Here is a 24,650-nt window from a genome sequence, read left to right on the forward strand (position 1 = left end):
GCGAGTTGCGGGTCCGATCCCTCGGACTCCGTCCAGTGCTTCTTATCGTGTACGGTAATGTTATCTTCAAATGCTCATTGGATGTAAAAATTTCATTTTTGTGCCTGTCATGCTTGCCTGTGACCACAAATTTGAACTTGCTTCCCGTAAACCTTTCCTGCGAACGGACTGTACGTGGAGCGAACATTACCTCCGTGATCTGATCCTCCAGGACCTGGTGCAGAATAGTTGCAAAACACTATCTTAAAAGGGGGGATAGTGTCATGATGCTGATAGCAGAGTAGTGCGGGCGAGCAGTGTAAGAAGGAGTGCTAGTGGAGAAGGAAAAAAAAACCTTGTCCTAAATGTCGGGGGCCGTCTTTCGCAGCGGGCTGTAACGTGTCGAGTCAGTCCTGGGAACCAGCTTTATGAATGCCGCGACGCTGTAGCTAACAGACACCTTTAGCATGCCGTGTACTGTGTTACCGTTACCGGAGTACCGAGAGCCCACCCACCGCCGGTGGGCACGTGCTGATTGGTCTCGATGCTGCAGGAGCGTGCGTATCTGCCAGGTACGTGGCGCCATCTGTCGCCGTCAACGCGATTTCCGCATGCGCATTGGCTCCGCGCGGGCTCAAGGTACTCCGGTACCGGTAACATAAACACGGTACACGGTATGCTAAAGTTGTCTATTGTCTCCACAACTCTACCGGGTCCAGTGACCCGAACCGACAGTCGAGTCTAGCTAGCCCTCGCCTGACCTCCGAGCACGGTAATGATCCTGGACCCATCATCACCCTTCATCACAGATAACAATCGCCCTGCAAGGTGCACCTTTACCTGAAGAATATTTCAAAACTTTCTTCACCAAATCGATCTTTGAGAATTTCATATTACAAATACTTATTAAAAGCTTAAAGATGCTGTGAGCTCGAACCTGTGAATCAGAATACTGGGAATGTAGTCGTCCTCTTCTTACACATCGTGTTTCAAAAGAACCAGTGGTTGTCTTTAACCAACTCAAGAATTCCGCTTGCAAAAGGCTGCGCAATGGCCCTCACACAGCAAAATAATAATAGCAGGGGTAGAAGCTGTGTGGTACGTCAATCTAGCATATTTTTAGTAAGAGCTGTGACACACACCTATTTTTTACAAAGAAAGCGCGTTTGCAAAGCAGCTAATATTAAATGAAATTTTCAAAGAAAACATACGACTAAGCATTTCGCACCCACTCAGTCATTTGGAATCATAAGAAAACGGATAACAAACCGATGCAACTTTTGTGGTCTTGCTGGATTACCTTATGCCTGGATTGCGTCTGGATAACAATTTTTATCCTGAACAACATTAGTTCGGGTCAGAAAGGGTTAACATACACACCTCCTTACCGGCATCTCATTATTGCACCGAGCCAAGACAAACATTTATATGCCACTGGGTGCCTTTAATGAGCGAGAAGTACCCAAAACAAGGCAGCGCCAAAATCCGCTATTATTTCATGTAGCCTTAATTTTTTTTTATGAAAAAGATATTTTGTACAGCTCAAGCAATCTTTTCGTCTCCGCTAACCTTCGTGCTCCCAATCATAAATTTTCTAGGTCGTTGATATCTCGACTGGCCAGAAACTAGGTCCTTATGAAACAGGGGAGATTTGCTACCGGAGTGCATCCATGGTGAAAAGCTACTACAAGAGGCCAAGAGAAAACGCCGAGCTCTTGGACAAAGAAGGGTGGCTAAAGTCAGGTACGAAACTGTTTTCGAATAATTACTGATTAGAAAAACTGAATAGAGCGGTAGCAGGAAGAGGCGAACAGCAGAGAGGACAGGCTGCTCTGGCACTATTTCTTTATTATTCTTATTGCAGCCACGGAACAACTGCAGTCGATGCTCAATTATACGCTTGCTGGTAAACAAGGGAACAGTGCACTTTTATCAGGCAATATCTGCTGACGCCCATAAATCATCGCCATGTATTTTGAATGGGGACTCCGGCAAGTAGCGCGGTCTGTGTATCGCCTTCTGCTTCAGTGAGGAAACTTATTCGTAGGCGACAATTCTTAATTTGCACTGACGCCTGTCCAAACATAGCATAGTAATTTCTCCTCATGGAACTAGCCTGTTATAAGATATGTGTTATGGTAGTAAATATACTAAGGCATTGAACCTCAGGCTGCATTTCGCATAGCATAGATCCCTTAGAAGCTCATTTATTCTTCTGGTTTATGGTTTATGGGGCTTTGACGTCCTAAAGCGACTCAGGCTATGAGGGACGCCATAGTGAAGGGCTCCGGAAATTTTCACCACCTGGGGCTCTTTAACGTGCATTGACATCGCACAGTACATCATTTATTGTTCTTGGCCGTCATCCCCTTCTGTGAATATATAATCGGTCCGGTCTTAATCAGATGAATATACACCTACATTGGTGTGGTGAGACCACGTTGTAAGAATATATCTGCGTGCTGACACTGCGCCTGGCGGCACAGCCAGGTCTTGTTCGCCGCTACTTGTGCGTTTCTAGAACGCAGAAAGAAGCCCCACGCAACGGAGGCTTTTGTTGTCGCCAAGCTGGGCGGTCCTAACCAGGGTTGCAGTTGGAGGCTACTTTGGCCTAACTGGCTACTTTTAACCCTGTCTGGCGATGAAAAATTCAGCTTGGCACCCTGGGTACTTTCTGGCTACTTAGAACGTTTATTTTGTCGCATTTTTTTAAATCACAGTATCCCCGCCGGCAGGATTGGTGCGCATGAAGGTATCCCTAGGGGCGGCTAGGATAGCTGGGGAGCTGACATGCACGCACGGCGCGACCTGAAAGAAGATGACATCTCCGGAGAAAAAATTTAACTGCACAGAGGAGCCGTGCGACAGCGCTGCTTCCAGTTCTTGAGGCAAATGGAGATACAAATCCTGCAGCGGCTTAAAAGATTCACAGGCTACATGCTATCATGCCTGATAACAAAGAAAGCGAGAAGAGCCGTGAAGGCATACTGAGGCTTCCGCTGGATTTTTTTATGTTCTTTCATCGAGCTGGAGTCAGAAATGCGGCAGCAGCAAACAAACAGCGTGAACTTTATCACCCATCGTGTTTGAGTTTATGGTGAGCAGTGGCCGGATCGTACTAAGACACTGGCAGCGATTTCTCTTTCCCCACTGCGCAAGAAGCCCCAACATTTTGCCGCTTTGAGTTTCCAACTCTGATGCTGAGCGCGTGTTGTACTGTGTAAAGTTGGTAAGAAATACAGATGCGCAACAAAATGAAGTTCGACCGCCTGATGGTGATTGCGCGAATGAAATTCAATCGACAGCTTCAAGATAAAATAGCTTTGTTGTACTACTGCCTTGTTGGCTAGAACATGACAAAATTACTATCACAAGAACACACTATCTACACGCACTGAGCATTTCAAAATTGATTTATTTATTTTCAACGTACATGTGCCTTGTAGAACAAGTAAAAGGTGCGAAAAGTTTGTGCTCTTTACTCTGTTTGTTGTGTTGATTCAGGAAGCTAACCTTTAATCTTCTTTGATAACAGTTGCATTATAGTGCCTGGAAATTACTGGGCACTACAGTTGTATTGATAATATCACTCCTATTCTATCTGGCTACAAATTTGGCGCTAATATTGGATGGCATGGACAATTTTGGCTACTTTCAGCTCAAGGTTTGGCTCCTTTTAAAATGTGCCTAGCGGCAACCCCGATCCTGATGCAGGTCCTCCGGGATCGAACGGTGCCTCGGCGTGTGCGTGTCTTTGTTAAAGTGTGGCAATGGTGTTTTGATATGCGCAGAAACCGCAAGAGCACTTGCCATTTCGCCTTCATAAGAAATATTGCCTCCGAAACCGAGAATTAGCGCCGCACTCTCGTGCTTGGTAGTAGAGCTGCGACGCTATACGAATGCAGTTAGTGCAGTCCGCTTGTAACCGAGCGACGCGAAAACGATTTGCGGAAATTCCCCCGGTGTTATTCCTCCCGCCGAGCTAAGCTTTTACGCCAAAATCGATGATGTCAAGCTGCTGACGATGCCAAAGAAAGCTAGACCGGCATGCACGCGAAAAGATAAAATACTTGAAGCTGTAAGCGGGACTTGGTGGACATCAGTACCGAAGAATTCCATTGCCCCTGCTAAAGCGGCTATGCTGCGCTTAATAATGTTATGCCGCAAAATGCTCCACCAATCTTTCGAAAGTCGTGTGCAAATTATGAACCATTATATTCGTTATAAATGTACCGGCATTTATAATGCCTTTCATGGCACCTCGAGTTGTGGCACCAAACTTAGCAGCGGGTGAAAACTGCCGGAGGCCTCGAGGTCTCCGACCGATATATACTGCGCTTCCGTGCCATTTGACATCTAGTGTGCCTACTAGGAGCTTCTTCGGAGAGTGCCTACGAACGTTAGTAGTCCCAATTGTTTTGTGTGCTGACATCGTGAGGAATATATTCTCCTGTACCCGGGATAGCTCAGTGGTCAGAGAACCGAGCGGGTGTGCCGTAGGACACGGGTTCAGTTGCGCCAGCAGGCACAAAGTCGCAATAAAAAACCAAAAATATCCCGGCTGCGGCGACTATCGAAACGCAAAGCCGGTTGTGCCACCCGGCCGTGCGGGCAGGGCACTTTTATTTTTCTGTCTTTTTCTCACGCTTTCTGATATGTGTCGAAACGGAAAAGGCGCCCGTGTGCTGTACTATGTCCGCGCACATTGAAGAATCTCAGGCGGTCTAAATTAATCCGGAGCCCTAAGCGCGGCTTTCCTCACATAGCTTCGTGAAAGTAAACAGCACCATTCTCATTTATTAATCCGCTGCAGCCTCAATAGCGATTCTCTGCAACAGACAAGTTTGCTACAACTGCCTTGCTGTTATACAAGAGTTTATGTATTCACAACATTAGGCACAAACCACATTTAGTCTCAGCTTGACGGGCAATTTTCGGGTAGCCAGAAGGCCAGACTGGCGCCGCAGTTCCGGCAATGCATCCATCTCCTTGGAAGATGACTGTATAGACTTCTCAGACACAAGTATCCTCTGAATGCCGAACTGATGACTACATAACAGGCACGGTCTCTCAATTGCAATACCCTATTTGCAGTCGGGCTTCCCGTGCGTCGCACCTCCAGGAAAAGCTACCGCGGTGGCTCAGTGGCTGTGGTGCACGGCTCCTGGCTCGAAATATGAGGGTTCAAACGGGGACGGTGGAAAGGGTGGTAGAATTTCGATGGAGGCGAAATGCTACAGACCTGTGTACCATGCGGTATCAGTGCATGTTAAAGAACCCCAGATGGTTGAGATTATCCGCTGCACTTCCTTACGGTGTTTTCATAGCGTGAGTCGCTTTCGGAAGTCAAACTCCTTCAAACAAAATAGGGCCAAGTGAGTATGTACCGAAGGAGTCTTAAAATGCGGAATTCAATCAACGTAAGCTGGCTTGCCCGAACTGCAGTTGGGTACAAAGTAGGGGTGTGCGAATATCAAATTTTTCGATTACGAATCGAATACGAATACTTAGTTCCGAATATCGAATCGAATATCGAATAATCAAGAAAAGACGCATCTAACCACTGCAAAACATTTATTTCAGCATCCAAGTACATCACAGCTCAACTATCAATAAGTAAATGAACACAAAAGGTGTGTATGCCTGCACAGAAAGAGTGGAATTTCCACAGAAAATGGCTAGTACACAGCACTGATTGAATCTAGCACGCCATCAGCGCAAAAGCGTGTTGCTGGGATGAACATTAAAGGTTGTTGTGAAGGAAAACCAGCTGCTCCACATGGTCAGGCAGGAGTCGTTCCCTTGTAGCTGAAACCACTTCTCCAGAGACAGGTAATTCCCTCTCACTTGGTACTGAAGTGGCAGTTATTGCGAGGTACTTCGTGCACAGCTTTGACTATACCAGCTTCGCAAGTATAGCCAGAAAGAAGCTCACAAGCACTGTCAGCTACGACATGGCCCAACATTACGCATAGCTCTCGACGTCGCCATGTTGTTATATTGTCACGACCAGAGGAGCCGTGAAGGCAGACGTCGGGAAGAACCCAAGACCGGGAGCCTTCTTTTAATTATGGAGCCAGCTTCCACGACACAGAACAGAACAGCGCGCCACGAGAGCCCACCGCCGCTTCGTCGTCGTCTTCGACTAAGCGCGGAGGCCGCGCGGCGCGTTAGGCGCGTGGCATTATTCCCCCCCGCGAAAAAAACATCGTATCGATGTGGAATGGGGTATGTACAGTGAGGGGAGGGGGAACAAAAAAAAAAGACTGGGGGCGAGGTGAACTATACAGTGCGCGCTAGATGACATGCAGGGAGAGTCAAGTTCACACGTGGGGTAAGGGGAAAAGGTACGAAACAGCGTGAACACAGCGCTCAGTCACGCGAAAAGTACGGCTTTAAGCGCACTACATGCACGATTTCAGGCCGTTGACGCTGAGGGCCGGCGACCGCAGTTCCATGGGGGACAACTTCGTAGTTGACGCTGTTCAGGCGGCGCAGGACTCTGTACGGGCCAAAATACCTATTTAAAAGCTTTTCGCACAATCCCTTGCGGCGCACTGGTGTCCACACCCACACGTGGTCGCCCGGCTCGTAGTGCACGTCCCTGTGCCGAAGGTTATAGTGTCGGGCATCGGCGGATTGCTGGTCCTTGATGTGCAAGCGGGCCAGCTGACGGGCCTGCTCTGCTTGCTCCACGAAGTGGCCAGCTTCAGGGGGAAGCTCTGCGTCGCCGTACGGCAGCATGGCGTCTAGCATCATGCGGCCCTCTCTGCCATACACGAGACGGAACGAGCTGAACTGGGTGGTTTCCTGCGTCGCGGTATTATATGCGAAGGTGACGTACGGCAAGACCTCATCCCAGGTTTTGTGTTCAACGTCGACGTACATCGAGATCATGTCCACCAATGTTTTGTTGAGCCGTTCCGTTAGATGATACGCTGTTGTTGGTCTATGAGCAGTATGGCTAAGCGCTAAGATGTCACGTAGGAGTCGGGCTGTAAACGCCTTGCCTCGGTCAGTAATGATGGCCGATGGGGCGCCGTGTCTAAGCACGATGTTGTGCATAAAGAAGTGGGCAACTTCGGCAGCAGTACCTCGCGCAAGGGCCTTCGTTTCAGCGTAGCGGGTCAAGTAGTCTGTGGCGACTACGATCCACTTGTGGCCGGAAGGCGAGAGAGGAAATGGCACAAGAAGGTCCATACCGACTTTGTCGAATGGTATATGTGGCGGCTCGATGCACTGAAGCAGTGCAGGAGGCTTGAGCGCGGGTTTTTTTCGCCGCTGGCATTGCCGGCATGTCCGGACATAATGCTTGACACTTGAAGTTAGGTTGGGCCAGTAATAGTTCTGCCGGATTCGGGATAAGGTGCGGGTAACTCCAAGGTGGCCGGAAGTCGGTTCATCATGGCAGGCAAGGAGGACTTCATCCCGCAGATCAGACGGTATGACGAGCAGGTAAGTCGTCGGACTTGAAGTAGAGTGTTTTTTATAAAGCACCCCTCTCCGCAGGCAGAACGACGATAGTCCACGAGCTAGGTTTCGTGGTATATCAGGGCCGATTGGACTTGCGCGTGCTCGCAATAAAATATTCGGCTAAATACGAATATTCGCATGGGATCGAATAATCGAAACAACACGAATACTTAGATTTCGAATCGAATACGAATAGCAAAAATCTAATCGAATTATATTCGAAAATATCGAATATTCGCACACCCCTAGTACAAAGTACTTAACGGCCATAATCGCGGCGAGTCGGCTTTTGGACCCGGCTGGGCTTCCGAGGTATGCCGCAACAATAAGCAACACATAACAGCCGCCAGGCTCCTAGCCCGTGAAGACAGCCCACGGGCTCCAAACCTGCCACCGTGGTAGCTTGCGCAACGATCACCACGGGAGGTACCAAACCCGCAACACAAAAACCTATTTTTAGCAGAACTTTTATGCGAAGCATACTACTTTAGCTACCACTTCAGCCCTTCACCGTGGTTATGCGCCTCCAAATCACGTGATACATGACGTCACACCACGTGACACGATGACGTCACGACAGTAGAGAAACGGGGGCCCACCTCGCGCCGTCGCTGTGGTTGTGCGCCTCCAAATCACGTGATACATGACGTCACACCACGTGACACGGTGGCGTCACGACAGTGGAGAAACGGGGGCCCACCTCGCGCCGTCGCTGTGGTTGTGCGCCTCCAAATCACGTGATACATGACGTCACACCACGTGACACGATGACGTCACGACAGTGGAGAAACGGGGGCCCACCTCGCGCCGTCGCAGTGGTTGTGCGCCTCCAAATTACGCGACACGATGATGCTTCGCATTCTCCAGGCTTAACCAAGTTAAGCCTCAGCCATTTTTTCCTGCATGGCGCCCAACGCAACGCCGAAGGACAAAACCTGCCCGAGCAGCACAGGTAACCGGCCTAATATTGCAAATGGATGGTTTCACTGTGGTCCGTTGCAGGACCGGACTTTGGCAATATGTTACCAATATTGGGTCGATTGCCTGTGCTGCTTGGGTAACATCCACGCATTTAGATGCTCTGGACGACAAAAACAAAAGAGCAGACAAGTGCAGTTAAATCGACATTGACAGGAAGAGCAGTTGCGACGATGCTTATGACAGGCCAGCTGAATACTGTGTCTGTAATATTTCTGGAGATGGAATCTGCAGTTGCTAGTATGGTAACGCTGGAAAAAGGTACACGTACCCAATCTGACATCTGGTGTCACGGTCATGTCTGTCTCCAGGAATACAAGCATGGATATAACGGGAATAGAACGATGTCGCCCGCAAAGCTCTCGGTTGCGACAATCTTGTTTGCATAGAGACAACCGAAAGGGACGTTCGGAAGTTTTCATTTTAGTCCCGAAAGGCCCACACTAAAATTACATTTGAGGGACATTTTCGCCTTATGCCCGATACCCGCTGCGAATTCGGGGTGTTCCGATGTCTACACCTCAAAGGCATCAAAACTTAATGGTGCTCTCCCGTTCAACGGCATCATCGCAAATACCGTTTCTTCAAGCACCCCGTCGAAGTGAACGCCGAGCGCAAAACAATACGTGTAGTGCAAGCTATTACACGGTAGTCGGTGATCACACACAGGCATCAGCGATGCAGGGAACGAATCTCTCCAAATCTTCCTCGCCAAGTAGCAAGCGATCAACAGGAAATTGGGTGATTGCAACAGCTGTTCTGTGCGCTCCTTTCTCAAGTGCGGGCAGCGGGTGAATCGCCAGCAATTTGATCCTGCGCACGAAGTGCAAGCTCCATTCTGGAGAATATGTGGGGAACAACAGAAACCCCGAAGACATAGTGCTCCATTGCATTCGATTGTCCCCGCTGCATGCTGAAGGCAGCACCTCTCCACGGGTTCTTGGCTGCTATGGAAGCGAATCCGCTCAAAGCGCGGAAGCCGTACCTCAAGTCATCTTTATTTTCAACATCACAAGGATGCTAGGGGCGCAGCCAAAAAGCCTATTAAAGGCTTGACGAGGGGCTGCGCCCCGTACAAAAACTTGGTAACTTCGGCGTAAGAGTGGACTGTGCAATGAAAAATATTTTTAACACAAACAACAGGGCGAAATGGCACTTTCACATAATGTTTAACTAAAGACTGTAGAAAAGGTGACATAGGATTGCGGCAAAGAAGAAAAAACATACACGCAGTGTGGAAAACATAATTACAGAAATGAACACTTTCAGTGAGGTAATAAAAATAATAATAGCGTTATCTGCACACTATAACTATTGGATTGTGTTTAGAAAAAGAGGCAAGGTGTAACTAATGCTCTGCCGTCCGTAATTTGTTCGGGTTTGTGGAATGACGAAATGATTTTTTGTACGAGTGCTGTAATTGTGAGACTTGCGTTCAAGTCTGTAGAGTTCCTTGAAGAAGATAGCTGTGTTTATGGCTGTAGTCCTGTAGCGCCTTAATAAGGTTTGTTTATATTGCTGCGGGATAGGAATTATATTCATTTTACGAAAAATCGCTTCTGTTGGTGCGTCTCGAGAAACGTTGACGATGATTCTAAGGGCTCGTTTTTGTAATCTGTGAAGCTTGCTAACATTCGAAAAGGTGGTGGTCCCCCAAACCAAAAAGCAGTATCCTATAACAGAAGAAAATAGGGACTGAAAGATAATTTTTTTTACACATTGCGGTAAACAATACCGAAGCCTGGAAAGAATACCCACTACCTTAGCTATTTTGTTAATCGTAGTATCTATATGTTTATTCCATGATAAATGTTCATTGAAATACACTCCAAGACTTTTAAATTCCGAGACAAGCTCAATTTTTACCGAACCTAGCCACAGCGAATATCCCAGGAAATCAATGATCTTATTTCTGGGACGGAAAAGCATTGCTTTTGTTTTTTTGGTATTCATTTCCAAGGAGTTAATGGCTGTCCATTCATGGAGGGAAAGCAAACACTGATTCGCCTGCCCAAAGAGATAATATACATTAGTTGATTTAAAAAATAGGCTGGTGTCATCAGCATACATTATAAATGTGCATTGGTTATCTAGACTAGTAACATCATTTATGTAAAGATTAAATAGCAGTGGACCCAATATGCTGCCTTGAGGAACTCCAGCTCGTAGAGGCTGTATATCGGAAAGCTGATTGTCAATCTTGACCTGCTGACCTACCACGAAAGCTTGACTGCAGCAATGGAAAGCAAAGGCAATGTGTCAGATGCCCGTCGTTCCTCCAAGTGGTTGAAGCATCAGCTTCCATGTGTCCCTTCTTATACACTAATACAATTCCTGGCAAGGATACACGAACTGTGACTGCCTTTTCCAAAAAGGTTCTGGGGGAAATGCTCACAGTAGTCCAGTGGAGAGAGCAGGTGAGTATTTTTGGGGCCAAGCGCCGACGCAAGGAAACACGACTAGATTTATCTAGGTCTACGTCATCCGCACATGTACTTCTGGACTGATGGACAAAACATGCAGCTACTGAAACTTTCGTGCAGCGGTTAAACCTAAACGACTAGGAAAAGAAAGGTAGAGGGGAAGGTTCAAAACATGAAAAGCCAGTTCAGAAACGAAAGTATCTAATATTGCACATTGCTTGACGCAATGTCAAGAGGCATTGACGCAACGTCGAGAGGTATGTAGGGTGGAAAAGACTTTATTGCAGACTCAGAAATCTATTCCTGCGCCGCTTTTCGCTTCTACTACGAATACATTTCTTGATCATGCATAAAATGTAGATCCAGACACAACTGTTTCAAACGCGTAACCCATAACTAACCGGAATGGCGCTTGCAGGCGATTGCGGCTACTACGACGAGGACGGAAGGTTCTACATCGCCGACCGACTAAAGCAGATGATAAAGTGCATGGCCAACCAGGTGGTTCCGTCTGAGCTGGAAGAGCTGCTGCTTCGTGAGCATGGAGCCGAGATCGCCGAGCTGTCCGTGGTAGGCCTGCCGCACAGCGAGCTAGGCGAGGCCCCCGCGGCGGCCGTCGTCCTCACGAAAGAAGGCAGCAGGCACGACCGCCAGCCGCTAGCAGAGAGCATGAAGGGCACTGTGAAACGTGAGTGCTTAGTACTGCAGTGTGGCGTTAACCATCGCCGACACTACGTGTACCTCAGGGGGAGAGCGTGTAAAGTTCAATACATCTTGCTTTCGAGGTACAGCCTGTGTCAAAAGTTTGGAGCCCAGGGGGTTTGCTTCTGAGCCACACTGTGTGGTTCGTAATACATCTCCAGCGCTCCAAATTTGCTGAAGGTGAGAAGATTTCTGATCCTGCATCCTCCAATGGGTAGGGCTGTCATGAATGCTTCAGGAGTCCCACTACAAGGCTTAGAAGCAAACCCCCTGGGCTCTAAACTTTTGACAAAGACTGTACGTACTGGTCACCTTTCAGTAGGCCAGACGAACAAACATTCATTCTAACCGCACCTTCAGAACTGAATGAATTTAATGGTATACGCTGTGATTTCAAAGCTGATAAATGATTTTATTGCGATCAGCCATTTCGACACAAAACACTCTCCAGGGCATGTTGGTTCATATCTGGCAAGAATAAAAGCGCAACAAGACGAAACAAAGAAGCAGGAAAAACGACAGGACAGACGCTACCTGTCCTATCGGTTTTCCTCCTTTGTTTCGTCTTGTTGCGCTTCTATTCTTGCCAGCCATTTCGACGAGGTATCAAACCCACCTTCCTTTCCGATATACATAGAAAGCAGTCGAGAGGTGAAATCTGTGCAGTTGCATCAAGACTGGCACGAAACATAGCAAACCAATCGAATAAAATAAATAACCTGCTCTGCAATATATCACCTATCCTTTTCATGCCGATTTGAATCAGAGAAGCAAACCTTGTTTAAAAAAAGCACCTGAGAAGACAGAATCTCTGTTAATGAAGAATACTGCACGTCTACTGTTCACACTCCGCGAAAACTGTGTGTTAATCTAAGATAAACCTTTCTCACATCCTTTGAACTATCGTTACGAAAAGTAGTTTACAATGTGAAATGGTGACTGTGCTCTGCTGTCCCAGGTCACACAGCGTGCGTCACGTTCACACACAGGGCAGGCATATTGGCAGCCACGAGGCTCTGCCGCCTGCTGAGTTATAGGGAAGGGCAAACGTGGGGACTCGGTTCTTCTTCAGCTTCGTCTCACGTAGCTTTCACATATGGCGACGTGAGGCGCTCAGATATTGAAAACCATTCCTTGTCATCTATGCGAGACATGTGCTCCGCGCGCAAATATCTATTTGTGAGGACATTAATCTCTGTACAAATCCACAGCCATAAAATTGTTCCTAATGACACCTTTTTCGTTTCCTCTTTGTGAGAGAATCACGCGCCAATGAGGGGATGTTGTTCTAACTATGCTTAAGGGCATTTTATCTTGGTGTACTCAGAATAAAAACGGTTTTGACTTATCGAAAATTCTGGCGTTAGTCATTCTAGAGTATCAAAAAGAAATCTTTGGCATCTGTTATCGTGTACATCACCGTTCCCTACTCTTCTAAATATATTCATGGCTCAATTAACATGCTCGTATGTCATTATGCTTTGCGCTTATTTCTATTTGGAGAATATTTTTATAGCATTACATGAAGCTAGAAGCCTCCTCACGTGTCATGCATAACTGCGGATGTGAGCAAATTTTTAGGTACGCTTGATATCCCGCCTTCCCAATGGGCATTATAGCCACCAAGAAAAACTGTTCATTGTTCAAGCACTTCTGACTTAATTCTGCGCAACCATTGTGACCAGCATCTCTTGTCTCGCATTTGTAGACAAGCAGGGAGGAAACTTATCCTCCCAGTTATAAGACATAACATTAATGCTGAAAACAGTTTTTTACACATATGTTTTTCTTCCTATATTACCTTGGAGATTCTTTTGGAGCTCCATGAAAAACTTGTCTCCAAATGCTCATGATCTCTCTACAAAAGCATTATTAGGCGTCGCATTACCACTAACACGACACCAGCAAACTATAACGAGGCACCGAACTACTACTTATTTATGGCTTATGGATTATACAGGGTTCATATAAGTTAAGTGCTATTATTGGACGATAATTAGATTATTATCCAGGTAGCACACAATGGGGGCTCTAGTGGGCCCACTTAAGCATGTGGAGATGGCCCAGCCGCTAGAGAAACTACGTCGGCCCCTGCGGGAAATAAGTGGGCCAGCCGAAATTGGGCTTCCCCTGTTGATTCTACATGGGTCCCATATCGGTTTTCCCTGGGCTACCTAATGCCTCATTCCAACATGTAGCCCACATCACTCCCTTGTAGAGTACTTGAAGGCAGATAAAACGTCAGTGTGGTCTCTATGCTCAAAAAACCTCTGCTAGCCTAAATAGGGCTGCCCACGCGACACCGCTGCACGTCCCCACCATACTCCTTGGTGGGGCTGTAAAAAGGCCATGCCCACATAGTCGCCACATTGTTTCCTTGTAAGGTACTTGAGCGCAGGTGCAACATAGTACCTGCTCTGTGCTCGAAGAACCTCAGTATGCCTAACTGGGGTTTCACACACAAAACCGGTGGGCTCCCTATCACATATCGGTAGACACCTAGACCACGCCGTGAAGAAAGGGAGGAAGTTAGTAGTGAAAGAGAAAGACAAAGATGCCGTAGTAAAGGTCTGCACCCCCGTCGGCGCCGCATTCGTTGACCACAGCGCACACACGCGCACATCACAGACGCTCAGGTCGTACTGGCTCATTGATATCACAGTGGTTGACACCCGAACAAAATATGACGCCCACATGTTCGGTCACCATTCTCTGCCCGTCTGAAGCCCGGGGAAGTCGCGAAGGGTTGCGCCTACGTTGTCGCCCGCAGTGGCGAAGCCTTCTTGTTATCACTGGGCTTCAGAGGTTTCGTCTGCCGGTCCTCCAAATTCAAATGCAGAACCCCTGTAGAATATCAGGACACGTCAAAGAACTCCAGGCCGCCTAAATTAACAAAGCCCTCCACAATTGCGCCCCCTTAACTCCATAAACCCAGACTAAAACCAAACACGGTCACAGCACCACCTTTCGTACTTCCGCGCAAGCTATTCGCATTTACTTTCATGTCTACAACATAGCTGGCGCTGCCTTGCCACAGCTCATAGCAGGCTTTTGAAATGCTTTGTCGAGTAGAACGTGAGTTGTATCGGGTCGCGTTTTAAAATTTGCATACTCATAATTACTCATGTACCATCAGTAGACAAAGACACTTCACGAAGTCGAAAACGACAACGCATTCACCTGGTCCACATTTTATTTAGTTCAAAACGACGAGCTTTCGTGGCGTGTTCTGCGAGTATTCGCCTTGCAATCCTAGAGGCTTTTCGTCCATTCCTCGTATTTTCATAACATTTTTTTTATTTTTATATTCTCGTGTTTCGTGTTACAATGGCAACGGCCAGCTACACCGATACCAGCTTTTTTGCAACATGAACTCGTTAGCGCTCTCGCGTTGGTAGGACCGATGTGGGAGCTCGGCGGGCTGCTGACATCAAGAAATGTTGGTCGATTGTGGGCAGCCCGACAAGAGCTCCTTGCATCGGTCCCAAGTGGGGCGTATGTGGGCAGCCCACTGGGGCCGACTTGGGCCCGCGTTGCAAACCTTACATTGGTCAGCGAGGATCGCATGGGTTGCCCATATTGGACCTACGGGGGGACGGGGGGAGGGGGGGGGGTCACTTCATAGCCCTCTTTGTGGTACATGGTTGTTAGGATGAAAAAATATAACACACAAAGGAAACCATAAGAAAAGCAACAAGAAAAAGACTCAAAGGCAAAACATAACTGCAAGGTAATATCAATAGGAAATGCAAATTCATGATTTACGTGGATTTGAAATTTGTTTTCTTGAAGCTTGAACTTTAGTGCGAATTAACGCTGCCAATTTATGTTCAACACGGCAGACAGCGCTTGTTGCGCTCGTTATTTCTGTCGTTGCAGACCTAACCTAACAGCAATAAGACAGTAAATTTTTGTGGTTCTTTTCTATCGCGACAGTACAAAAGCATGAAGAGAATATAAAAGTAAAATTCGTCCCACAAAAATATCACAACAATGAAATCCATTCGGCACGATACAAATATGAATGACCTAAAAGCCCTCAAATAAGAAGAACATCAGAAACCAAAAGAGGAAAGTGTTAAAAAATCATATGACGATGCCAATAGGAAAGGTAGCTTACGGCGCTTATACGCGAATGTCTCGCGGATGGAGATGGATGCGATAATCTCGGGAAGATCACTTGAAAAAAGTAGAAGTGCAGCTGAAGGCGCTATTCTACAAAAGAAACGGCATAATAGCTGTGCTAAACTTTCACCTACTGACAAGTGTTGATTCGTCTTTAAAGAAGGCGTGGAATCTTACGTTATAGCAAGGAAATAAAACCAATCTAAATATTTCTCTAACGCACTACCTTCGATGTGAACACAAATCCTACGAAATTTAGGCGCCAGTCTCCTCTCGACGGACGGCCACATGGGAATACACGATTCAGAAAAAATCTCTTGCGACTTAGTGTTCCACCGTCCTTAAACACTTCATGAAAACCTTGCGTCCAAACTATCCGTCTCTATTCAACAAAGTGTCACACCTGTAGCAACCTGCCGAGAATTATTGTCGACATGAAAGGCAAAGTGAAGTTATACGAAATTCTGGGTAATGACTCTTTTGCTCGTACGACATCATAACGGCCAGATTTATAAATTGCTGCTATCTAGCATCAGACGTCACTTCGGGATGCTTTCACTATAATTTTTATTTCATTCTTGTTCTGCACGCTAGACTCATAGTCAGATATTTTAAAGGCATGGCCACTAGATTCAAAAGTGTGTACTTAAGGTTTCCGCTATAAATCTACAGGCGAACAGCTCATTCAATTAAAACTTCCACCCGAACACTGCGCAATTTCGTAAAAACATTTTTCTTTCCGATTTTCTGCAATTTTATCACACCAGTTCGTTCACATCTGGAAAGTTGGCCTACCCGCGCAGAGAACAAGTTTTTGTCGGCTCTTGAATCAGACTTTCCTCGTACTCTCGTGCCGACTCCCTTGCCCTGTAGAGGTTCAGTGATGCATGAGGTGCGTACTTCTTACTGAGATTTCTCAACTCTTGGAGAATGGTGCTCCAAAAAAAAAAAAAGTCGGGTACTAGGACTCGTGACTCGGCTTGCCAACCGAAGGGCTCTACTCATTTGTGATATAGTGATAGCGGTAGGGTTCATGAACGGTCAACTGCCGATCGAAGTGTAGACGAAAAGCTGTCTCTGATACTATGAGGTTTAGGAACAAATTTCTCCCCTTTTTGCGCAGGTAACCTCGCCATTCACAAGCAGCTCTACGGTGGCGTCTTCTTCATGGATTCGTTGCCAAAGACGGAGACCGGCAAAATTAACCGACTAGTGCTTGCCCACGCTCTTCTTCAAGCCGAGAAGAAAGTAATGAATTGAGCGCTGGTAATGTTCCTCGCAGTAAAATGTCGAAATTCTTTCAGTAGTCACCGAGCGAGAAACTGTATTACAGTTGATTAGGAAAGATAACTTTTCAAACAATGATTTTGCGTCAATACTCCTTCGTTGTTGGTTAAAACGCCATAGAACAGAATATTACACCAAACGATTTAGCGCACTGACCTATAAGAGGTTGGGCGCCGCTACTGATTATTGCGCGACGCACCAATAAGTTACAACTTGACACTTGAAGCGACAGCCGGCCTACATTAACAGATTATTGGCCGGCCACTTCAAGAGCATATATAAAATATCTTAAACCATTTAACTTATGCGCATATTGATACCTGACGGCCAGCCGAAGAATGAGGCGTGATGAACGATGGCCAAGAGCTGATTTATTGGCCGCTGGCCTAGCGCGAGCGCTCCGTCCCTTGCCACTACCGGCTTCGTAATCTTCGTCACACTACCCGGAACCACCCAGCGGTCGTCCCGAATGTTGACAAAGAGACACGCGTATAGGTGATGGGCCTGAGAATATGGCAGAACAGTAAGGAGAAAGTGAAGTGCTGGCCGCCACGATGAGAGAGATGAGAGAATGAGTCCCGGTCCATGAAGCATCCGGGCCGCAGGTTGCCAGGAGACAATGGCCGAGGCCGACGACGCGCCGCACGGCCGGGGCGGGGAAACGGTGTGGTCACGTGAAGGCAGCGTCTCGGGTCGGCCAGGACACAAGTTCTGGTCGCAGCGGCGTCGTCATTTCGTCGTTTCTTCTGCCCGGGGTGGAGGACGGGGCTGGGGTGAACGGCGAGGTCGGTACAGGTGTGAAAGGCTGGGGCACGGATGGGCGTGCAGTCCAAGAACATACGGCCGATGATAATGGCTGGCGAAGGACGCCGAAGCTCAGTTGATTACCCAGCACGTCACACGAAATATGCGACGCGAGCCAAAGAATGAGGCGTGATGAACGATAGACAAGAGATGATTTATCACCGCTGGCCTAGCGCAAGCGCTCCGTTGTTGTTGTCCTCTAAATAATGGAGCGTACCCACTGTGGGGGATTGGCCAAGACACAGGCGGCAACTCATAGGTGCTAATGATTGGGGAAAAATAAAATAATAATGATAATAATAGTAATTAGGAAATAAATTAAAGAAATTCAGATGTGTAATTGAAATAGGCTAAACTTTACTTCACTTTATTTTCCTTAAAGACCCTATTACAGGGTGTTACATAAGGGGTGGGGTTTACAAAATGAAGGAATCAACAGTGCTTGAAAATGATGATGAACATGTTATGGCAGCAATATTATGGGGAAGGCCGTTCCAGTCAGCTGCTGCACGAGAAAAAAATGAGTTGGCAAGAACAGTGGTACGGGAACGTCGACGCAAAACTTGAAGAGAATGACCGATGCGATGGGACCTGCGTTGTGGAAGTGCGGAAATGTATGGTTCTTGTTTTAGTGGTGAATAAATGAACTTGTGAAACAGGACAAGACTGGCTATGCGACGGCGAGTAGAAAGATTAGCCAGACCTGACTGCGATTTGAGGGATTATATGCTCACGTCGTACGAGTATGAGGAGTGAATGAATCTGATAGCCCTCTTTTGAACAGCTTCGATAGCGTGAGTTAGATATTCTTGATGAGGGCTCCAGATGGGTGATGCGTATTCAAATTTAGTTCTAACGAATGAGATGTACGCTTGCAGTCTTAGGTGTTGTGGGGCTTCCCGTAGGTGACGTTTTAAGGAACCTATTGTTTTATTAGCAGATGATATCAGGTTAGTCACGTGCAAACGCCAAGATAAATCATTAGAAATGGTGACACCTAAGTTTTTATATGACTGGACGAGGTCAACTGGGGAGTTACAGACTGTGTATTTGAAAACAAGAGGATTTCGACGGCGGTGAAAGGACACGCACCTACATTTGTTAGAGTTGAGTATCATCATCCACTGGGAGCACCAGTCTTGCACATGGCGCAGGTCTGACTGAAGGGATTCTTGGTCAGAGTGGTTAGTCACTGAGAGATAAATGACGCAATCATCGGCGAACAAAAGGATGTGGCAAGAGACATGATGGGGTAAATCATGAATGTATATGAGGAATAACAAAGGACCGAGAACAGAACCGTGTGGGACGCCAGAGGTTACTGGAAGCGAGTTGGAAAATTGGTTATTAATGACGACGCACTGAGAGCGATGCGTGAGGAAAGCTTTAATCCATGCAATTATATTCGGATGTAGGTTCAACTGGGAGAGTTTAAGAAGCAAGCGTTGATAAGGTACTTTGTCGAATGCCTTAGCGAAATCTAGGAAAATGGAGTCAGTTTGTAGGTTAGTATCAAGGTTGGCGTGAATATCATGTAGAAAAATGAATAGTTGAGCTTCGCAGGAGAACCCCTTGCGAAATCCATGCTGTGATGGATAGAAGAAATTATTTGAATCCAAAGAATGCATGATTTGGAAGTAAATGACATTGTTGAGGATTTGCGGGGTCGCAGCGGAGCACCAGAGAGAGACGACCAGCGTGGCAGGCTTCTAGTTCCGGACTGCGTGTGCCGGGCGTGCGCTCCGAGCACGCGCTGTCGTTCTTTATTTTCTTCTGTCGCGGGAACGCCGATCTCAGCGCCTGCGCTTTATAGCGTCGCCGGGCGCTACAGGGCTCCCCGCCTAGACGGAACGTCGGAATGTACGTGCCGACGGGGCAGAGATTGAGTAGCCACGGCAGGCAAGCAGGCAGCTAGAGTAACAGAGTCCCCACGGGGTCGCTACAAGGACCGGTAAGTTCAGGTCAGGGGCCGGGAAGAGCAGTCGGGTGGAGTGCGCCGGCTCAGGTGGACGAGGGAACGCGGCAGCGTATCGCGTCTGTCAGACGTGTGGCGCTTCGGCTCCGTCATTTTTTGACAGGAGCCACGACTCAAGTCGTCGGACCTCATCAATTTTGCTCACTTTGGATTCGGCAAGCTGATCGGCATCCGTGGACACCAATTTCATTCAGGTGGGCCCAGTTTTTCAAATTATAAAGCGGGTTTTCCTTCCCGCCTCCGGAGCCGACGATACGCCTAACGGCTGCGCCGGCGTTCGGCTGCGAGGGAGCTCCTGCTTTCTGCAAGATGACGGAAACACCCGTTCAACACGGTTATTACCCGGACGCCATGTCTTGGTCGACCGTTCCCGTCACTGCGGAACCCAAATCGGCACCCGCGGACCCGATCCGCAATGAATCTCTCCTCCGTCTACTTGAGCGTCGCTCCAGACGAGAGGCCAAAATAGCGGCGGACGCCTCGGCAACCGCCGAAAATGCTACCCGCCAAGCTCCCGCCTCGCAAGCGGCGAAGGACTCCGGCCGTAAGGGCCGCAACCCAGTTACCAAGTGGAGGCCCAAGCCTTTACCAAAGTTTCAAAAGGACGACTTTGTCATCGTGATCAAGCCCCGGAAATCGTTCGCCATCCGGGACGCCTTTCAACACGGCGAGCTCGGTGCCGCGTTCGGCGCTTTCCTCGGGGCGCCTCAGGCAGCCGAGTTAAGCCTCCTTTTAAGCAAGGAACAAAATTTGATCCTCGCCAGCACCCGGAACGCTCACGTCGCAGACCGTCTGCTAGGCGACTTTTCTATCAAATCGACCAAAGGAGATGTGCCTCTCGCCGGCCATCTCAAAGAACACGAAGCGGACGTCTGCTATGGGGTCATTACGGTGGCCAACGAAGAGACATCTGAGTCTCTCCAACCTTGCGTGCAGTGGAGGAGCGGCACTTTACTCGACATCCGAAAATTCGGCTCCTCAAACAAGGCTCGGCTCACTTTTGCCGGCACGGTGAGGCCTCGGTACGTACACTACAATTCTGAGATTGTCAGAGTGCACCAGTATTTGCGCACTATTCCGGCCTGCAGTTTGTGTGGAACTGTCGGCCATCGGGCGGACTCTAGACAAGTGTGGCCTGTGTGGACAGCAGGCACCCATAAAAGAGGGGGTGCGGGCCCCTCACCAGTGTATGCCAAAATGTGCGGTTTGTGGTGGTGGCCATCCCACGAACTCGCGGGACTGCAGTGCTAAATATCGGCATACCAAGCCAGCCGCCCCTAAGGGCGGGAAATCCAGCGTGACGGGCAGGCAGCCACATCACCCTGGTAGCGTCGGCAGCGACGCTTCAAAACGACAGACGCCTACCAGCGGGAAGGACGTCAAGGGCTGTCAAGTGCCACCCCCGCCCCCACACGGCGGCCAGGCGAAGCAAGCCCGCTCCCAAGACAAGAGTGGCGCGGCCGGTTCCTGGGCCAACGCTGTCAAAAATGGCAAACAGGTGAGCGGTTCAGGCAGGGTTGCCTCCTCCTCCCACCCCCTCTCCCCTCCCCCTCGCTCGGCGGCTGACGCTGAGCTCCACAACCTTGTAGCTTCTCTCCGGGCACAAAACGAGATGCTACTTGCCAAAATTGAAGCCTTAGAAGCTAAAACAACTCCCCCTCCCCCTAGTACCCCCGACACGGACGCTATGGAGAGCGAGACGGCGGTGGCGCCGGCTCTGGAACCTTCCCTTGCCGAACTCTAAGCCCGTCTTAATGCCAAATTTGACACCCTGTTGGAAATTGCGCTGGAACGCCTCATCGCTAGAGTCATGGAGGCCATCCCCTCTATGATCGCTCAACACGTCGCGACTAACACCCGCCTTTCTCGAAGAACCGGTCCTCTTAAGGACGTATCTGTTTCAAGAAATGCTTCGGCGCGGCAGACAAGGACAAAACGTAGAATAACACCACAGAGCGCCATGGTGTTATTCTACGTATCTGGTCGGCCCTCCAGATTGTCCCGCCTAGTAAATGACCTTGACGATGACGAAGATAGCTGCCCCCTTCCAGTTGCTGAGCTTCAGCCCCTGGTATCTGGCTCGGGGGCAACCTCACTTCCACCTCTCACCTCTAAATCTGATCATGGCGGGACACCACCGGTGTAGGCGCTCCCCTCTTTCCAAATCGGCTTCCCGCATTACGATTACTCAATGGAACTGTCGGGGGCTCCGGTCCCGTTCCAAGCGGGCCGACCTCCGACTTTTCCTTTCAACCTTTCAGCATTTGCCTGCCGTAGCTGCCCTCCAAGAGCCAGGGAAAGGCGCCGTACTATCAAATTATACGACGTTCCAGCAGGACCCCTCGTCTTGTCTATTAGTCCATAGAAATTATACAGCCAACCAGGTCGACTTAGACATTCAACTTGAATACTCCTATGTAATGGTGACCCTCCTCCCACTCCGCAAACAGGACCCACCGCTACACATACTCAATGTATACTGCAATCCGAAATTGCCGAATGTATCATTTGCGGACCTGTTTAGCCGCGCACTGAGAGTTGCGGGTCGAGACCCCCTCCTGATTGTGGGCGATTTCAACGCTCCCGCTCGGATGTGGGGTTACTGCCGTGAAGAGAAGCGGGGACGCAAGTTGGCGGAGCTTGCGTCAACGCTGGGCCTCACTCTTCACACTGACCAAGTCCACCCAACTCGTATAGGCAACTCCGTGACTAGGGATACATGTCCGGACTTGACCTTCACCCGCAACATTCAATATGCAGACTGGGTCAACACCGAGGAAACCCTCGGCAGCGACCACTGCCTCCTGAATACTACGATTAGGACCCTTCCTTTCGCGCGACCAACAACACAAGCCCGACTCCCAGATTGGACCAAGTTCAGGCAGAATTATAACAATGTCACACCCATACATGATCAGGGCTACCAGTCTTGGTCACAACAATTGGTCTCTCGCCTTCGCTCCTCCGAAACTCAAATTCAGCTCTCAGAGGCGGTCTCGGATGTGGACAACCACCTGCTCCATCTCTGGGAGGCCCGGCATTGCCTCGTCCGTCGGTGGCGCCGGCAAAAGCACAACCGGAAACTTAAAGCTCGCATCGCCGAGCTCACTCAACGAGCGGCTGAGTATGCGGCCCAACTCGCCGGCTCCAACTGGGTGGCCCGATGTAATACGGCCGCGCGGCAAATGTCCAGCCGGAACACGTGGCGACTCTTTCGCGCCCTAATTGACCCAACGCAAACACGCACGGAAACTCAAAAACACCTCCAAAGAGCAATACACAGCTTTCAGGGCAACACAAATCAATTGGCGCACAAGCTCCGGGACCAGTACTTGTGCACCACCCAGGACTCCCGCGGGCCGGCGTACTCTTATGCAGGTTCTGAGAACGTTGAGCTGGATCAACCGTTCCAGCTCCACGACCTGAAGGCGGCCCTGGCAAAAATGAAACGCGCCACCGCTCCGGGTCGGGACAAAATTACAGTCAAATTGTTAGCCAACCTCCCTGACCCAGCATACATGTCTTTATTGAATTACATTAACTCAATCTGGCTTGGGGAAGTGCCACTACCCATCGAGTGGAAGACCGCCCTGGTCACCTTCATTCCTAAAGCTGGCAAGGCCATCAACACGGACAACCTCCGCCCCATCTCTCTGACTTCCTGTGTGGGCAAACTCATGGAGACGATGGTACGTGACAGGTTGTCCGAGTTCATGGAATCCAAACACCTTTTTGCAGACACCATGTTCGGATTTCGCCCACACAGATCTGCACAAGATGTCCTGCTACAACTCAATCGGGCTGTCCTCGACCCCGTGGAATGCCCTCACAATGACAAGGTCGTACTCGCCTTGGATTTGAAGGGTGCATTCGACAACGTTACCCACGAGATCATTCTCACCCACCTCTCTCAAACTAACTGCGGCAGAAATGCCTTTCAATACATTCGGCAATTTTTAACCGACAGACAATCTTACATTCGGATCCAGGATAAAGAACATGGCCCTTTTCATTTAGGAACCAGGGGTACACCCCAGGGCGCGGTGCTCTCTCCTCTCTTATTCAATTTGGCTATGATGCGCCTACCGGCCCAGCTGGATGCTGTCGCCGGTGTGCAGCATGCGCTGTATGCTGATGACATCACTCTGTGGGCCACGCACGGTTCCCTTGCAGACATTGAGGCTAACCTGCAGGAGGCGGCGACCATAGTGGACCGTTATGCTCGCCGCTGCGGCCTCCAATGCTCCACCCAAAAGTCTGAATTTGTGCACATACGCCCCTCACCAAAGTGCACAGCCAAAATTTCATTGTCTCTTGAGACAGGTCCAATCCCTGAAAATATCGAAGTCCGGGTACTGGGGCTCTTTATACATCAAGACAGACGGTCAGAAACAACATTGGCCAAACTCCGTCAGGTGGGGGACCAGGTGGGCCGCTTGGTCCGCCGGGTTTCTAACAAGCGCGGGGGGTTACGATGTAAGGACGCCTTGCGGCTGGCGCATGCATTTGTAACCAGTCGAATTCTATATTCGACTCCATACCTCCACCTGCGGAAGCAAGACGAGGATTCACTCGAAGTCATCCTCCGCAAAATTATTAAGCGGGCTGTAGGCCTCCCCGTGACCACCTCCAACAAGCGCCTCCTGGGCCTAGGCATGGTGAACACATTTCGGGAGCTCCGGGAAGCCCACTTGACTAACCAATACACACGTCTCTCGAAGACATCGTCGGGTCGCCGCCTCCTTGCCCGGCTACACATCCAACATACCACTCTCATGGAAGAGCGCGTACGTATTCCATCCCAGTGGAGATGCGCCCCCCACGTGCGCCCTCTTCCCGCGAACATGAACCGTGAGGACCATAATGGCCGGCGCCTGGCGCGGGCAGAAGCCCTGGCTCGCCAC

The 24,650-nt window shown here is 49.0% G+C and overlaps 1 protein-coding gene across 1 annotated transcript; it reads left to right on the forward strand.

Annotated features, from left to right (window-relative positions):
• Nucleotides 1–1,634: 1,634 nt before the first annotated feature.
• On the forward strand, nucleotides 1,635–16,940 carry LOC149369530 (luciferin 4-monooxygenase-like). The gene is made up of 3 exons (XM_089575841.1): nucleotides 1,635–1,722; nucleotides 11,272–11,541; nucleotides 16,804–16,940. Exons 1-3 carry the CDS (start codon nucleotides 1,650–1,652, stop codon nucleotides 16,938–16,940), a joined length of 480 nt encoding a protein of 159 aa, XP_089431967.1. The 5' UTR covers nucleotides 1,635–1,649.
• Nucleotides 16,941–24,650: the final 7,710 nt, after the last annotated feature.

The sequence above is a fragment of the Amblyomma mixtum genome, chromosome 1 (genome assembly GCF_055824585.1).
Source record: "Amblyomma mixtum isolate Tamu chromosome 1, ASM5582458v1, whole genome shotgun sequence".
Classification (NCBI taxonomy): domain Eukaryota; kingdom Metazoa; phylum Arthropoda; class Arachnida; order Ixodida; family Ixodidae; genus Amblyomma; species Amblyomma mixtum.

Coding starts and splice junctions, on each gene's coding strand:
- LOC149369530 (XM_089575841.1), top strand. CDS start 1,650: ATGGTGAAAAGCTACTACAAGAGGCCAAGAGAAAACGCCGAGCTCTTG. Junction 1,723..11,271: donor AGAAGGGTGGCTAAAGTCAG/GTACGAAACTGT, acceptor TGGCGCTTGCAG/GCGATTGCGGCTACTACGAC. Junction 11,542..16,803: donor CATGAAGGGCACTGTGAAAC/GTGAGTGCTTAG, acceptor CTTTTTGCGCAG/GTAACCTCGCCATTCACAAG.